We start from the raw sequence: 18,403 nt of genomic DNA, 5'->3' as shown, positions 1-18,403 counted from the left end.
ATGCCCACACAGAAATTTTCCGATCACTATATAACATTGGAGATCTCGAGAAATAAATAGATAAATAGCAACAAATAGAAATAAATCTAGCATAGGGCCTTGAACTACAACTTAAAGACAACTGCGTCATTTTAAATTTCCAATGAATGAAGGCTCAACATTTTTCGATTTAGGTAAAGCTTTCATACATTTCGTTAGGCACAATCCGAACGTTGCTCGAATCATATCCCGTTGTGACCCTTTTCCGTAATGGTAAGATGCCAAATTCTACTAAAAAGATGGGCATCAGGAAAGACATTACTGCTTAAATCGCTCTTCAAACCACAGCAACAGAAGGCCTCTACACGAGATATTTTTTCAAATTTTGACAGCTTAATGAGTATAAAAATCTATACCTTTTTTATTTTCTTCTAGTTACCAAACATATTTCCGGTCAGGAGGTTGTTACTTCATCCTATACCCCGTAATTAAGCTTCGTTCGCATCTCTATATGAACAGCTTTCCTGATCGGACTCTAGTCGACTTCATTTGCTTATAGTCACGATTTTTATCTCGACTTTTTTGCATCTATATTCATTTATGTAGATAGTATCGTATCAAATGTATTTTAATGAGCTTTTCATAATTTAATACATTAAATTTCTAGTTACCAAAATCAGACAATATCGACAACAAAAACAGGTTGTATGTATAGAAAAAATTAATAATTTGTGCAATTATGTGTATTATCGTGTGAATGCTTGATTAACATAAAATGTAGTCCTATTTGACATCTGAGTAAAATAATTGTCGCAGAATCAAAAAGTAAATTGCTAAATATGCAAATTTTTCGAAATTTTGAGCTTTTACATAGGAGCAGTGGGGACACGTGCCGCCGGGCCCCTTCACAGGAATAACCGAGCAAAAAAAAGGTCATTCAATTAGTTAGGGGCACACAAATAAATTCTGCCCCGGGCCCATTAACACGTAAAAGCGGCGATGAGTACCACACGATTTTATCTCTGAATTGTGAACTTCAATCGATTGACGTATAAAACTTGTAGGCCACCAATTTTAGACAAGTTTTTGGATAGCGTGGGTGAATATAATTTTCAGATAGAAAAATTGATAATAAAAATTGTTTTACAAACACTAAAAGGCATGTATTACGTGATGCTTTTTGATTTATCGCAATAAAATAATTTTTGTATCTCCTGGATTAATCTAAAGATATGGACTTCTTTTCTCATGTTGGAAGGTTGCATAATTCTAAAGTAAATACAAATTATGTTCAGGTTTGAATCACAGCCGTGCAGAGCTTCTGCGTTTCATAAATATGAGTGTATTTTCATTAGCTCATATACATACGGCATTGTAAAATCATTCAGAAGCTACACTAACATAGAATTGCTAAAGAATATACACTGAGGTATTTTTTTTATGCGGTCTTTTTTAATGCGTTTTTTTCAACGCGACTTTTTTTATGCGAATTTTCAGAGTTATGCGGTTTTTTTTATGCGAAGTTTCAGAGTTATGCGGTTTTTTTTATGCGAATTTTCAGAGCTATGCGGTTTTTTTATGCGAATTTTCAGAGTTATGCGGTTTTTTTTATGCGGTACGTAAATTCGCATAAAAAAAGACTTCAGTGTATCATGATAATCAACCATGATACCATACTCTACTAAATGAATCAGCACAAACCTGATGAATTTCACAAAACTTTGCTTTCCGGGCGCTTGCCATTTTCGGAACAAAGTCATGATTCACCGTGCATTATCAGAAAGTTATCAATGAAGCCGTCATTAGTATGAGTTGAGCGGCACCTGATATTGTCAATATTCAGTATTGTCATTTGAATGCACACAGTCATTCCAAGTATTGTCACTTTCTGAGTATTGTCAATAAAATTGATTCGTGCAAGACCCGCTTTAACTCTTCGATATAATCAAAACAATTTCAACTCCGTTGCAAACGGACAAGCTGTTGTCGGTAACCTGTCATCATAGATCGGTTAGTACGAACCACGAAATTGCACCTGTACTAAAAACCGATCGCTTATCTTATCATGGCGCGAATCGGCCCAATTCAGCGATCCGGTGAAACTCAATGGGAGACATGGTTGGATTCGAACATTCAGTCTAAAACCAGACAACGCCCCGACCGGTCCGAATCGGAACGGAACTCTGTGCATCGTTGACCAGAATGTTAGAGATAAGATAAAAAGGAGTGACTAAATTTTTATGATTTTTTGCTGTTAACAATTTTTTGAAATACACATCCTAGATTTAGTGGAAAACGAATTGAAAAGTGAAAAACATGCGCTGGAAACAACTACTGCTTCTGGCGTGTGCCGTAGCAGTGCTCGAGAGGACGGTTCTAGTGAGAGCAGATGATGATGATGACGTCATCGTTCAGGATAATGACACAGTTATCTCAAATGGAAGTGAAAATGTGCCTGATGAAACAGAAACTACTGTTCCGGAGGTAACTGATAAAGAAGACTCGGAAGATACAAGTGAGAACGAGGATACCAAGGTGGACGAAGATGCTGTTGAGGTAGAAGTTGATCCGAAAGGATCCGATCAACCAGAAGGAAGAAAGGGAAAATACTACAACTATGACGATTTCCTATCCAACCTGGATTCCTATGATTCGTCCTATGACTGGAGCGGTAAGAACTCTATGAATTTTTGTCAATAATTATTTCTCCAAAATTAGACATTTGCGATTTTCAACTAAGGTGTAGTTGCTTCTACGATGAGCTGCGTGTTATCTTATCAAAAAAATATACGAGATACGCTTCAACTATGCCCTGAATATGCACCTGTCGCAATCGAGCATGGATGGCAGGTTTATTTCGTATATGTTGATAAGATTGTTAGTTGGAGGGCTATGGGTGAAGCCGGCTTTATTTGTATCGTGATATCATACCGAAGGAACACTGATATGTTTTCCGTTTACCTCGAAGTGTTTGGCAATGTTTGATAAATGATACCACCGCAGTACAGACGAAGCAAAAGGGGTTCAAATAAGGCATACTGATCAAGTGATTCATGAGAACTTTAGATGAGCCAATACTCAATATGGTGAAATTTGTTTGGATTTGATTTAAATAAACTGTTTACAAATGACCAATAAGATTAGGAAGATGGCATCAGATAATCATTGGTAGAAGTAGTGGGATTTTGTTGGATTATTCGCATATTAGTCTCTGTCAAATTCAGGCACGTAAATTTTATTTGCGAAGCACACATTATTTTTAAAATGTCTATCTATATGGTAACCAAGAAATTTCCGTGATTGATCAAAAACATTTAAAATTGAAGCTATATTTGCAACTTGATGACGAAGCATGCATTATCTATAATAGACAAAACTGAAGCTCGCCACCACCGTATGATTGAAAATCTGTTATTAATTCTGAATTCAAACAATTGTTTACCCTTAAGGTTTTAGAGAAACATTTTACAATATTGGGAAAACGTTGAGTTGAAATTTCATAGTCAGTTTATCTAGCACTTGATGATAGAATGATGGTTTTTAGTAAAAATTTCCTATGCGATAACGAAAAATTTGTGTTTGTGTTTTTCAACAATGACTGTTTTGCTTTTGATTCTAAATTGCACCTTAAGGGGCGGGTAGGGTCTAACATATTATCTAAATCATTTATAATTTTCTTCATATTTTCTTATACTAAAACATTTCAAGAATTTTCTGTGAAATTTTCAAGCCTATTGGAACGAAACTCTGGAAGTTATTGACCTTTATCTATGGCTATCTCATTCTACGAAGAAGCAAGAGCTCGGCGCACAGGCCCACTTGACAAAACATTCTTGAAATGTTTCATTATAATAAATTATAAAAGACAAAATAAGCTTTTTTGAAAATATTAGACCCTACGGACTCCCTTGAGTAGTAAATTGTTTCCATTGATTTTATAGACTTTAAACGCGTTTTCCTCGAAAGCTGGTTTTGAAAGTCCGTGTCCATCGTCATTAAAAAACTACTGCACCATTTTTTTCAAATTTTGCATAAAACCACCCCCCCCCCCCCCCCCTTCCCCCCTATTAATTCATGGAACGCAATTTATAATTGAACTTAACCAAATCTGAAGATTTTCTTTTTAACGATAAAATTCATGTAGACACTTGATGACATAAATTTGTTGGTTAATTGTATCTGTGGTAAGAAAAATTTTGCTCTTCAAACTACAACTACAAATAGCCTGTCACATCATGTACTTTTCGAGAATTTCGACAACTTTTTGGCCTTAAAATTATCGTCGAACTTGTCACATTGTAATGCAGTATAGAACTCAAGGCCACGGAGCTTCTTGAAGTCTGATTTGATACTTGTTTCATCTTTCATAACAACAGCATAGTATTCAAATTTGATTAGCAAATTTATCGTACAGCTTGCGCGCTATTGTCTTAGAACTTATTGGGGTTTGGCAATTTATTTTCTTTAACGATCTACATTCTACCACTGTCTATACTTTGGTGAACGAAAGAACGAATTTAGCATAATCAGCCTAAGCACTGCATTTGAGCCTTGACCTGGAGGGACTCTTAGTGTCTGTACGATTGTAGCACCAGTCAGTCAATGGTTTTGTACGCTGTGAATCGGCTACGAAATCTGTTTAAACAGAAAGTAAAATTCCACAAAAGGAACTTTGCTTTGGAGGCTTAGCTTTTTTACTACGTTCCGCTGGGATTTAAAGTTGTTCGCCAGCTTTTGGTTCCCGATCGAGAGCATACCGATCCCGGAATCACTATTTGCTGTCAGACAAGGAGTGATTTTTCAACATTATGATGCGTAATACGTCATACGGATTATTCATACTATTGTGCAACATTTTTCTACGCACTTGTTGTTCTTCAACAGCTTTGAAACTAGGTTAGCCGCTTTTAACTTGAACCTTAGCAGAGTAGTTTAATAGACAAAACGACTTTCCCGGTTCTGCATTTATTGCATTAACACTAGCATGTATGTAACCAGTGGAAGTATGCGATTTTCCAAGCAGACGTCATGAATGAACTCGCGATGAATAAATCGCAATCCGACAATAATTTGTTTTCAATTTCAACTACATGCATTTAAATTGGAATGAACATGTATACAAATCACTGAGACTTGACGAGCATAGTAAAAATAATTTTGTAAATTAAAAAGCAACTTTTAGTCTGCATATTTTTAAAGTACATAAATGATTAAAAAATCAGTACGTAATATGCAGATAAATTTTTCTGATGCTTCTTAAATCAGTTTCATACTAACAGGTACATCGAGAGAAAATTGGGGCCCCGGAGGAACTTCAGTACTACCCTCTTTCAGATGACTTTCAATCAAATTCTCGTCTCCAGATATGTATAAGAAGTCAAATTAAGTGTCATGAAAATAACAGATAAAGAAGATATATATGAAACCGTACGAGTAGTGAAGACCTTCACAATTTTCTTTAAAAAGTTTATTGAGAAAAACAAAAAAAGGAACTTGATTTTTAGGTCCAATTATTATAATATATAAGAAAATAATCACAAGGTTCCATAGTATTTGATGCTAGTAACAGTAGTTAAGTCTTAAGATGTAATTGTATCCCAATACTCGAATTTTATCCTAAATGAAACGCAACTTCTATGCCGTTTCCCGACTTGATTTCGCTCCAAGCTGGCAGGGCCTGACAGAAATCAGCCTTCAGTTCAGCCACGCCATCGCACGGCATCACATTGAACATATCATATCTATTGTATGGGTTCGCAGTGCTACTATTTTGGTGCGCACGTTTTTGACATTTGTCTCACCTACTTCTACGTACTAGATTCGATACGGACTCGCCTGGGAACGCCATGCTCGCAAAAAAGTATGTTGCTTACGATTTGTTCGTAAAATGTGAGAGCTGGATATCTTGATAATACGATGTCTTTGCTCGTACCGTACAGTGAAATCGTTTCTGATGTTTAGGCTCTAAATAAATAGCAATTGATTTTAAGAAAAGCATCCGACAGTTTCTTTAAAAATTACTTATGATAATATGAATATAAATGACGAAAAAAACACACAATGCCTGTATCTCAACATCATATTTGTATTATGTGAAGTATTATCATTACTCGTGAGTAACGATATTCCTAGAAACACTTCACAGACACAAATGAATCATAACATTTATAACAGATGATAAGATAAAATTCCAAGAACAGTACACTCAATAGCACAGTGTTAATCATAATCATCTTTTCGAATCAGATCCCATCAATCGTGTGCAACCGAAGGACCCACCGAACTTTCAAAATGATGGTTCTGCGTACACGATTACTGCCGCCCGTCTTGCAGAAATTCGTCGACAATTCCTTTACCCATTCTACGACCGCGGAGGCCCAGAAAACATTGGCGATCTACAGCGGGACATTCACGCATCAATGCCACAAGTTCACAAGAACTTCAACTTCCAGCTACCATTTTATGGGTTCCGTTTCAACTACACCCGTGTATCGATGAACGGTTTCCTGGAATTCTCCGATCCTCCGGAGCACTACACCTATCCACTGTCATTTCCAATTAAGGATTGGCCCCGTCGAAACGATCCATCCTTTATTGGTATTTTCTTTTCCAAATGTCGTATCGGTCGAATCTATGATACGGACATTGACCAGCGCTCTCCGGGTGTATATTTCCGTATGGAACGTGATTTGCAGACCAGAACCGATCGACCAGGAGTAGAGATGCGAGAGCGCGTTATGTGGGATATCCGCGAAGGAGTGGTGGGTTCAGATACATTCATTCCGAAGCATGTCATTATTACGACGTGGAAAAATATGAGCTTCGCCGGTGGAATTGATAATTCTCTTTTCAAGGTACAAACACATTCACTAACTCTTTAAGAATGGTAAAAACATTTTGAGCCTTTTCAGACCAACAGTTTCCAAATGGTCTTGGCAACTGATGAAGTGTACACTTATGCTATTTTCAATTACGGAATCATTAACTGGTCCTCACATACTGAAGCAGGCGGAGATACCACTGGTGGAGAAGGAGGAGTTCCTGCCTTTGTGAGTAATACAGAGATATGATTTCTATGTCCTTACTAATTACCCATCTACCACAGATCGGATTCAATGCAGGAAATGGAACGCAAGCATACGAGTATAAGCCATACAGTCAAGCCTCAGTACTACGTGATTTGACAGGTCGTGGGTGGGCAAATGGTTTTCCTGGGCGACATATTTTCCGCCTCGACGAACGAATTATGCTCGGCACGTGTAATAAAGATATAGACGCTGCTCATTTACCACTTGTCTTTGCTCCCGAGTCTGGAAACATGCTCGGAGGAACTGTTGTAAACATCACAGGCCCTTGTTTCATGCCAAATGATCGTGTAGCCTGCCGTTTCGATACAGACGAAGTCATTGGAACGGTGATAGATACAAACCGCGCCATCTGCGTACAACCATTCCTGAAAGCCCAAGGCTACATTCGATTCGAGATATCGATTGGTACGGAACGGTTCAAGTGGAGAGGCCGCTACTTTGTGGAAACTCCCGCCACTGCAACGGATAGAATTTTCTTCGAATCGGATGATGTTCACCGCAGAAGCCCCTCAGAGATTCGGATTTCTTGGAATCGATACAATTTGACAACCAACTTGAATGCTAACATCCAGATCTCTCTTTGGGGCTACCGAGAAGCCACCATTCGGTAAGCGTTTTCAATTTCCATGGCGAGTATATGAACATGTTCAACTTGTTCTTTTATTTCACAGTCCGGAGTTGGAATACATTGACATGATTGAACCACAGTTAACCAACACGGGAGCGTATACAATTTCCCCAGCAAACTATAGACTCCGTGATAATCCCCGACATGTAGACATGCAGTTTGGATTTATTCAAATCAATCTTACCAATCCAGAACAGTTCAACGGCCTAGCTATATCCCCGTAAGTCAAATTATCATAATTAAAAAATTTAATATCTATATGATGTTTCATAAAATTTCAGAGTGCTTTGGTCGAAACCAATTCCTCTCGCTTGGTACTTTGGTTCACAGTGGGAGCGCATCCATGGAAGAAATTGGCCCAGGGCATTGTGTGATAACTGGCTGATGACAGATCGATTCCTTCGAAACTTTGCCCACGAGCTTCCAATTTGTCCTTGTACACTGGAGCACGCAATGTACGACAAGGGACGCTATCTTCCGGATCAGGATTGTGACCGCGACGCAAATCCAACATGTCTCCATCATAGGGGAGGTATCCATTGTGTTAGATCGGGTCAACCATCTGCTCAAGGTTCTGAACAACAATGCTGCTACGATCGTAACGGGTATCTGATGTTGTCCTACGATCAAATGTGGGGATCACGACCACGTCGCAACCACAACATTGGACAAATGCCATGGAACGAAGCCAACAAAGTTCCAACACTTTCTACCTGGTTCCATGACGTTCGTCCATACTATTCATGTTGTATGTGGCAGGATGAACAGGCCGTTGGTTGTGAAACATTCCGCTTCGAACGACGTCCATCTCAGGACTGTATCGCTTATCAATCACCTGCGGTTGGTGCGGTATTTGGTGATCCCCACGTAGTTACCTTCGACGGTATGCAGTATACCTTCAACGGAATGGGTGAGTTTGTTCTTCTACGCGGCAATAACGGCCGTGAACGAGTCGATGTGCAGGGTCGCTTCGAGCAAGTTGCACGTAACATCCACGGACCAGTTATGGCTACCCAGTTGACTTCCGTGGCTGCCCGCGGTAATACTTCTACAATTATCGAAGTCCGTCTTCGACCCCGAGAAGCCCAGTGGAGATATCGGTTGGATGTATTCGCAGACCAACGTAGAATCTATTTTGATCGACAGAGTTTGAAATTTCAACATTTCCATGGAGTTACTGTTTACACACCGTCGTACATTTTGAACCAATCGGAAGTTGTCATCATGTTCTCATCTGGTGTTGGGGTTGAAGTCGTCGAGAATAATGGATTCATGACGGCCAGAGTATACACTCCCTGGAGTTTCATAGTACGTAAATTAGCAACTTCTTCATAGTGTACCATTTGAATAGCGATTATACCTTTTCAGAACAAAACACGTGGTCTTTTTGGAAACTGGAGTTGGAATATGGCAGATGATTTGACCCGACCTGACGGCACTGTTATAGCACCTAATCTGAACCATTTTGGGGATATACACAACAACTTCGCTATGCATTGTAATTTGAAACAACTATTTTCGAAAAAAATGAGATTAACATCGAATAATTATTCCACAGGGATGTTGTCCGATCGAGAAGTAGAAGGTGTTGGTCAAGCATTGTTTACACGGGAGTTTGGACGAACGTCAAGTTACTACGCAAATGCGTCGTTCGTTCCGGAATTCCGTCGCGAACCGAGAGATTTCCTACCACCTAATAGAACACATGATATAGAACGAGCTACAGAACTTTGCGGGGAAAGTTATCAATGTCGGTACGATTACGGTATGACGTTAAATCGTGAGATGGCTCACTTTACCAAAAACTACCACGCAAGTGCCATCAACATACAAACAATCAATAGCGAGTGAGTATGAAAGCAGTAATTTGAACAGTTACGAATAATTGATTAACGTGTTTCCAGGCGAACCATATCATGTGGAATTCTAGAAACTCCGCGATTTGGACGAAAATCCAACTTTATGTTCACGCCAGGATCCCGAGTATCATTTGAATGCAATGAAGGTTTCTTCTTGATAGGAGATAGTCGACGCATTTGTCGAGAAAACGGCCAATGGGATGTCCCAGAATACGGTTTTACCGAATGCCTCCGTAAGTATCAATTTTCGCTTTAGGTTTGACGATGTAAATGCATATCTAACCAATGGTTTCTCTGACCATTTAGGCAAAGTATATTACACTCGTCGCACTGCTTGGATCACAACGGGCATTGTTCTAGCTGTAATGTTACCGTTGATTATGTGTATAGTTTGCGGAGTATATTGTTTCCGTAAACGCAAACTCAAAGAAGATCCCGATTGGCGTATGCCTCTTCCATCTAGGTCAGGTTCGCGTGCTACGTTGCGCAATCTGAACAACGATGGCAGTGAATATGATGACAATACGATAAGGAAAGTACGCCGCTATGACGCTACTTACAACACACATGAACCGCTACCTGGTAAACCGGACATTCAGTTTGAACCGAAGAAAATGGACCTGGATGAAGAAGACATCACATCCTCGGAAGGAGGTGAATATAGAGATAAAGTTGCTAATGAATTCCAATATAAGAACATGGCTGATCAAAAACAACTAGGTCGTCGAAGAATGACTGCCAATGAGAACGGAACTGGGGCCGGGCCGTCGATGTTCAGCGAGGACGAAGAAAACAACTATCCGCCACCACCTAACGAGTCTCCAACGCAAACTTACGGCGCTTACAGCCCAACATTCAGCGGAATTGATCGCAACAGCAGTTTCGCCACCGAGGAAGCATCTCCGATCAATCAAAGACGACCCGGAGCCTTCCCAACCACTGCACAACCAAATACCAGCACATTTTACGGTGGGGAACGCAGCGCACAACCGCTGGTTCAAAATGTAGGTCTGCCGGTGAGACTGGACAGTCGATCAACCGAAGTTTAAACTAACAATTTCCTTGACAAAACAAAATCTATTCCACAACCTCCGAGAATTGACAGGTATTTTATGAAATCACAAATCCGTCGTCGCCATATTTTTTTGTTGGTGTATTATTCCTACTAAGCTCAAGTAGATAACAAACATTTTACAAACGATAAGGTTAAATGTGTACTTAGTGATAAGAGAGAAACAAGAAATCAATAAAGATAACGTAATGTTTTTGACAGTATTCCAGTAAATAAGGAAACAATTTAAATAAACCTATTGAATAAGGTTACATTTTAGCAAAGACAATGCCCGTTGGCCAGCTGGAGAAATCAATCGGTTATCAAATTTTGTAACACAACTTTTACTTTTCACTCAGGTGAGCAGGAGTACACCGCTCGTACGGCAGGTTTGACGGTAACATTTATCATCGTGCTGATAATTCCGTTAGCGTTGGTTGGACTGCTTATCGTTCGCAGTGTTCTCAAAAACAAAATGGAACAACAAAACAACCTGAATACTAAAGATCAGTATTAGTCGTTGTTTTGCAGCGTTTACTGAGAGAGTTAGTAATGCCCGCAGGCAGAGATTTTATAATATAATTCACAACATTGTAAATACACATATTTTAACAATTACATAAAACCAAAAAAGTTTTTAATTTTTCCTTGTGTTACTGATGTTGAAAAGAACATATTGTGTCATGACCCGGTATAAGAAAGGTCATAAATATCGCTACTTAACGCATCAATATAATTCTTGCTCCATGACATCAGAAATATGGTCAGCAATTTATGATTAAATTTTCAACAGTGTGAGGTTAATTTATTAATTACTAAAAAATTTAAGTTTTTTCAAGCTTAACTTTCTCGTACCTGCGACGACGGTTTTGAGGTAGTCAGGCACATATCAGTCTCAAAATTTAACTGAACGATTATAAAAGGTAAATCATGGTTGATAATCGATCATTTTTTGTTGTGCTTAAAAAGAACTAGATGTCGTGGTGATGTTCTTCCATCAACTGCAGAAACCAAAGACTTTATGTGCGGTATAAAACCTCAAAAGCTCAGGTCGTGTTCTAATTTGCTTTTCTGACATCGTGGCAAGCAGTCGTCTGCAACCGGCAGCAGCAACAATAATATCTTCATTGCCAGGGCTTCGGCCATGGTACAACAAATTGTTATATGGACATACGCTGTTTAAATTGTGGTAATTCGCTTGCAATCACGTCTGTTCAATGAATATATCGTAAATCTCTGATTGTGATGGAAAGCATAAAACCAATTATTAACAATGTCCTATCAGATCAAAAGTTTCAAATTTGCATGTAAGAAAATTCAATTTAAAATCATTAGATATACATATACTTAAGATTTAATAAAACCGTTCGGCTGCCATAACTTGTTCTAAAACACGATTTTTTTCCAATGTATCTGTTAGTCAATAAATAATAGGTACATCAGTCATGTCATCCCATTTTTGAAATGCAACATGTTTACGAATTCAATGCGTTGATGAACAAATAAACCAAATGATAGCTGTAAAAACGAACAAGATATCGATCTCTTTTTTCCTAACAGGATCCTAAATGCTCGTGGAGTAATCAGAAAAATAATCAAAAAGTACAAGTTCTTCATGATGAACTCTCCACTGGTTTAAAAAAAAAGCAATGTCTTGGCATTACATTCCTGCCGTGGAATTTGGCCTTTCTGTTTCAACAGACTTCGCAGCCGATTCTTAGCGTACAGAATCATTGCATGGCTAGTACTATGGATCCTACTAACACTACTCCTTCCAGGTCGGAGCTCGAACATACGACAGCTGTTTGTAAGACCAGCGTCCTATGCATTGAACCGTCAACCCGCTGGTTTTAAGTCAGTTTTATTTTCAATAGCTTAACTAATTTATCTTCTACGAGAAATCTTTCTACAAATGATCTGATTCTAACAGATTAATGTAATATTTGTAGTAAACTGACTTTAATTCAGATCATCTACCAATAACATTTAGGGTTTCAAATTAAGCAAGGATTAGTTCAATTAGTACTACCACCTTAGAACTAATCGACTAGAATACAGATCTCATATCGAAAGCAATGTAAACCCAGAAATTGTTTTGGGAAATATCAATACAGCCAAACATAATTTAAATCATTGCATTATTGAAGTTAGAAGTCTATCAGTTCTAAAAGCCCAAACTAAGTTCAATTCTCCTTTATCTACCTCAGTATCAACGTTCTTGTGATCCTACTATGGAATAGTTGAGGACCTTTAAATGAAAACTAAACATAGATTCACTGAACAAATCAATCTATATTCTAATTCTTTCTTAGATTCTATACTGGTCCTCAGAAACCAGTTTCAGCTCTCAAAGGAGGAACTCAAATACTCCCTGCAAACGGTGGATAAGATCCAATTCGACAACTCTTCCAATTTTGTGAGTCCTATGACAATATGACTGAGTCAAATTATGTTTAAACAAGGACAATCACGAAGACTCCGAAAGTATAATAATTTTAGTAAAAAATTTTCCTATGTTACCTCGAGACTTAGTCAACAATTTTGCAAGTAATAAAAAGAACATCCATAATTTATTAAAAATCCAACAGAAGCATCCAAATTATCCTAATTTTTTAAAATGAGCTTCATTGTGCTGTTAAAGATTACAACTAAAAAAACTCTGATGCTTCCTGATGAATTCAAAATTGCCTGCAAGCCCTTAAAAATCCTTGGACGAGACATAGTCACTTGTTGAAAAAAATCAGTATGCTAACAACTGTTACTCATATTTGAGCTAGTAATATTTTTCTCGGTTTTTCACTAAAACTCCCGACTTTTTCTCGGTTTTTCCCGTTGAAACCAAATTCCCGACTTTTTCCCGATTTTCCCGATATTCCCGGTCACTTGCCGCCTGTAATTCTGAATTCTGGAACTAGATTTTGGTAACTTGTTTTTTAATTAGATTTTGGAACCAGATTGCTTGGAATTCGAATTCAGAATTCTGATTCAGAAATACAAATTCAAATTTCTGGAATAAAGTTCATAATATAACTGTTACATCTGAACCTTAATTTTGGAACTGACCTCTCAACCACCATTTAATTCCTGAATTCTGGTTTAGAATTTACTTCCTGCAATTTTGAAATTTGCACTTCGGAGTTTGAAGTTAGATTGAAATTAGATTTTGTAACTGTTTTAAGGCTCGGAATTCAAGTTTTAGAATTAAGTTCATTTATTTTTCTCCGAGATGGCTGCACCGATTTCCACAAACTTAGACTCAAATAAAAGATCTTATGGTCTCATTGGCTGCTTTTGAATTTCATCACTTCCAGTTCCGGAACTACAGAGCGAAGTGTGTTTAAAATTTCAAACCATCGTTTAGAGCGACGTTGTAAAAATTCTTCTAAATTAAGTTTAAACAGCATCAAGTTGAAGTTTATGTTAGTTACTGGTAAAACAAATAAATTTTAGTTCAATCGGCTCCGGACATACAAACGGTTAAAATGAGACTCAATTGAAATGTCTTATTGTTTAAAATACTGCTATTGAATTTTGTGCGGATCCGACTTCCGGTTCCGGAGCTCCAGAGTGCAGTGTGTTGAATATTTCAATTCGTCACTAAATTTAACTAATAACTGTTTGCAAATTGATTGTTAGTTTATTATAAAAAAAAACAGGTGTTGATATTATGAATCGTGTAAAAAATGTATTGATGGTAGTGAGACAAAATTGTTGGGAAAAGTGGAGAATTAGGAAGCACACTTTGATTCACCAGAATATCGTATTTTTTTTCTAAATTGAAGAAATAAAGTTTCACGCAACATGGCATTATGTTTAAGGATTTGCCGAATTTTACGATTGGTCAGGTTTTTGCAACGAAACGCGGCGTATTGGCGATAAACTCTTAACCGGAAGGCCGGATTTCCTAAAAAAGTCAAGATAACATAAGATCTCGATGTGTCATGCATTTGTAAAACATTTGAAATTCTAGACTTCCAATTCTAAATTTAATCATATTTCAGTTTAAAAATTCAATTGCAGTTAAAACATGGAACTGAATCCAGGAATAGAATTTCGGATTAAGACCTGGAGCCTGATCTGAAGCAGAATTTGTTCTAGCATTCAGTTTCAGTTCCATAATTCCGAACCTGAGTTCAGGACCGTAATTCTAGAACAGTATTTTAGTAAGTTTAAAACTGAAATACAGAATTAAGTTCCAATATCCAAGTTCAGAATTCAGTTCTTGAATCCAGGACTAGAATTGGATTCTGGACCTGAACTAACCAAAATGGTTTTCTCATTGTACACTGGCTATAGCACCCTGCTCAGTCAATTGTGCAGGCTAGAATGAATTACAATATTGCATAATATTTGTTTATAAATCTTGTAGGCGAATGTTCGGTTCCCGGCAGTGTTCGGTTGCCGGAACCCCACCTTAACTTTTGACAGCGTCATTCCGACAAATGTCATGTGTGTGTAATAGCAGCACGTTCTTTTTGTGCCGAATACCAAAGCAAACAGACGCTTGTACTTTTTGCTGCGCTCAAAACTAATTTTAAGTGCGTGAAAATCAACACAAAAGTTCTTTATGACTTTTTTATAGCATCATAAATTGAAATGCATCAATCGAAAAGGTGAGTGGATTGAATACTTGAATATCGACCTATTTCGTGATTTATGGTGAAATGTAGCGGAATGCGAAAATCGCGATTTTAATCAATTATTCAAAAACTAGACCGATTTTCGAAAAAGCAAAAACACTTAAGTTTTCGAAATCAAATTTATCATAACTAAGTATTCCAGTCTTTTTTACAAGCCAATATAACGAGAGGTAAGCCCACTGCGCTCAATCATTGAAAAAAGTTCTCGTTTCTATGTGTCCGCTTTGTGCGACGGTTCGTTCAACTGAAGCGGATAAAATTTTGCGCGCATTTTATGACGCTACATTTCACCTTAATACCGGATGCTATCAAAATTTTCGCAACCAACGTTTTTTTTTGTTATTTCCAAAATGTCTACCGATTTCGGTTACCGACACGCCATATTTTTTCGACAAATCGCGAAAAATGGTCAGTGATATGCAGAGATGCCAAGTCTGCAAATTTGTCTGTAAATTATCAAATGTAAACCTTTCGACTAAAGACTTTTTACACTCTTCTAAAACTTCGATTGTTTGCAGACATCAGAAATTAAAGCCTTTTGAAAATTGGCGCGATATTTTCGTTTTTGCTAGTTAAACTTATTGTATTACCTGGCATTTCTGGTGATATGCTAAACATGGACAACTTGACGGCTTCAATACATCCGTCATATAAGTAAAAACTTTGGTTCTCTTGTTCTGTCTGGTTCGTCAAGGAAAATTTGTTTAATGCTCTGATTTTTACCATTAAACGTTGCTTAGTGGATAAGAAGCCAATAAATTCGGCTGGCGCCACCATCCAAATCATTGATCAAGAAAGCCAAGGCGAAGTTATCATCAGACAATAAAGACTTTTGTCCAAAACGCCTCCGAAAAGAATAAATTCCGTTTTTTCTTTGAATAATTGCAGTCTTTACTTATATTTTTCCATTTTTAGCGAAATTTTTTGGGGTACCGGTAACCGAACACCATTTCTGAAATGACCAAAATTTATCACTTTACTAAAATAATAATAAGACATTTTCATTCGATTGAATCAACTTGGTTTATTATTCGATTGTTAGCTAAGGACTTTAGCTTTCTATTGATGTATATATACCTGCATAATGTGAACCGAACACTCTCCCCTATTTGTGTTTCACATCAGTACTTCATATTACTAGTGTTTTGACCCTTTAGCCTTTCATCTTGGTTGCTATTTCGATTTCTTGTTTATTGTTTATTGTATGTTGTATTTACTCTTTTTTACATACTAATGTTAAATGATAATATTGATTCAATTAATAGGAACACTATTCTGTTTAACGCAGCAACATATTTTTTTGACCTTACTTTTGAAAAATTGGTTTCGATCGACCTATGTTTTCACGAGACAACCAAAGAATCATGATTGCTCGCACGACCGACGGTTTCGATCGTTGCTTTACATCTCGGATTTCATTTAGTAGCAATTCTGCTTCGATATGTATAAGGAGGATTCACGTCACGCAAGAAAAAGTATCGCTCTCTTCTGCATCGTATGAACCTTCGCACAAAAGGGAATCTAAAAATATGTCATTTTACAATTTTAACTTTAATCGTTGGCTGCCGTTCAAAGAAGAAGTATGTGAATGCTTTTTTCCGTCTGCTATTCACCGTGTTCGCCTGAGTATATTGAATACCGATCAGCTGTAGATTCTATGGCAACTAACAGGACAATTTAGAACTATCGGCGATAGATTTTTCGGACCTAATTTGAAGGGCTTTCATCTCTGTGATTTGTTGATCGATTTGTCATATTTGACTTGATTCGAAAGGATTGCTTCAATATTGTAAGTTTAAAAATGGATTGATTTGTCGACGGGGTCGTGTGCATACTGGAATCCCCATTTACGAGCGAAAGGATGGTTTGTAAATGGATTCAGTTCAAAGTTGTGTCATAAAAATAATCATAGATATATATTTGTTTCATTAAATGTGGCTAAACACAAATATTGGTATTAAACATGTATGAAATCGGTCTTGCCATCTGTTCGACGAGTAGTCTTCTTTCTGTGGCGACTTTCTGTGTTGTCAAGTACAATTTGATAATTGAGGTTTTAAGCTACTTTAAAAATCTAGATGGTGATTTCCGGCTTGTCGATATTCAAAAATTTTACATTTGGTTTTGCCCCAATATTGTTTATCCACGTCAACACTGTACTACTGTTTCTGACACTACCCACCATTAGTTTTACTATCAAAAGTCAGAATGAAACGTCTTATTATATCGTTCGTTCAAACCATTTAGAGTAGCTTATACGTCACTTTTTACTTCGAATATACTACAGCACCAGTGATTCCCATACCTTATGATCAAAAAAGAACCGGAATTTTATCAAAAAACACAAAATTTTGATTAAATTTCTTTCTTATCGCCTTCAAAGTACTCTCCTCCTGTGGCAATACATGCATGCCAACGCTTGATCGAATTTTCCATACAAGTTTTATAGGCCGCCGAAGGTATGGCCTTTAGTTCACGCAGCGAATTCTCTTTTATGGTCTCTATGGTCTCAAAACGCGTTCCCCGCAATGGCAATTTCAGTCTGGGGAAGAGGAAAATTCACACGGGGCCTTGGTTGATGATATTGGTTGAGTTTTTGGCCAAAAACTGCGACACAACCAACGCTGTGTGAGCCGGCGTATTATCGTGGTGTAAGCTTTTGTCAATTGTCTAACATATCTAACAAAAATAACCGATCTGAAGCAATTGTGAAACATGCCAATCATAACAAATTTTAATTGCTATTTGGGTGGTGTCAATTTGGTTGTTGATTTATGATAAGGAAAACAGAGATTTTTTTTTGCATTCAAGAATTATATGATATAACAATCTTAATTTCAATAAGAAATAAACCAAAATACATAAGTTCTAAGAAGTAGATCTGAAAAGAAACACCAATTTGTTGTGGACTTCACATACAACCATTATTCAACGTTACCCAATAACATGCATCAAACATAGTAAACATGTCACCGGTTGCGCTTGTCGTGAACAGATATCTCTATTTTAAGTTTGCAAAAAAAAATTTTGTTATCAATATTATTATAAATACTTCTTGAACGCAGTTGACAATGATATATTAGTAACTTAAAGTTCTAACTATTTTCAACCCTCAGGGTACGGACTATAAAAAAGTTACGTTCAGTACGGACAGGGTT

At 37.4% G+C, this 18,403-nt stretch overlaps 1 protein-coding gene across 2 annotated transcripts; it reads left to right on the top strand.

The window, feature by feature from the left end:
- Positions 1 to 2,130: 2,130 nt before the first annotated feature.
- Positions 2,131 to 10,850, top strand: LOC131425294 (protein mesh). Of its 2 annotated transcripts, XM_058587066.1 has the most exons (11): positions 2,131 to 2,650; positions 6,226 to 6,833; positions 6,891 to 7,028; positions 7,085 to 7,674; positions 7,739 to 7,915; positions 7,977 to 9,003; positions 9,064 to 9,193; positions 9,254 to 9,542; positions 9,600 to 9,787; positions 9,861 to 10,208; positions 10,275 to 10,850. In XM_058587066.1, the coding sequence occupies exons 1-11, from the start codon at positions 2,296 to 2,298 to the stop codon at positions 10,601 to 10,603; spliced, it is 4,179 nt and encodes a 1,392-aa protein (XP_058443049.1). In that variant the 5' UTR covers positions 2,131 to 2,295; the 3' UTR covers positions 10,604 to 10,850. The 2 variants fall into 2 exon arrangements, with proteins under 2 accessions (XP_058443049.1, XP_058443048.1); XM_058587065.1 differs by having other exon boundaries at positions 9,861 to 10,850.
- Positions 10,851 to 18,403: the final 7,553 nt, after the last annotated feature.

This window comes from Malaya genurostris, chromosome 1, assembly GCF_030247185.1.
Source record: "Malaya genurostris strain Urasoe2022 chromosome 1, Malgen_1.1, whole genome shotgun sequence".
NCBI lineage: Eukaryota > Metazoa > Arthropoda > Insecta > Diptera > Culicidae > Malaya > Malaya genurostris.
This window is presented reverse-complemented; position numbering and strand designations above follow the sequence as displayed.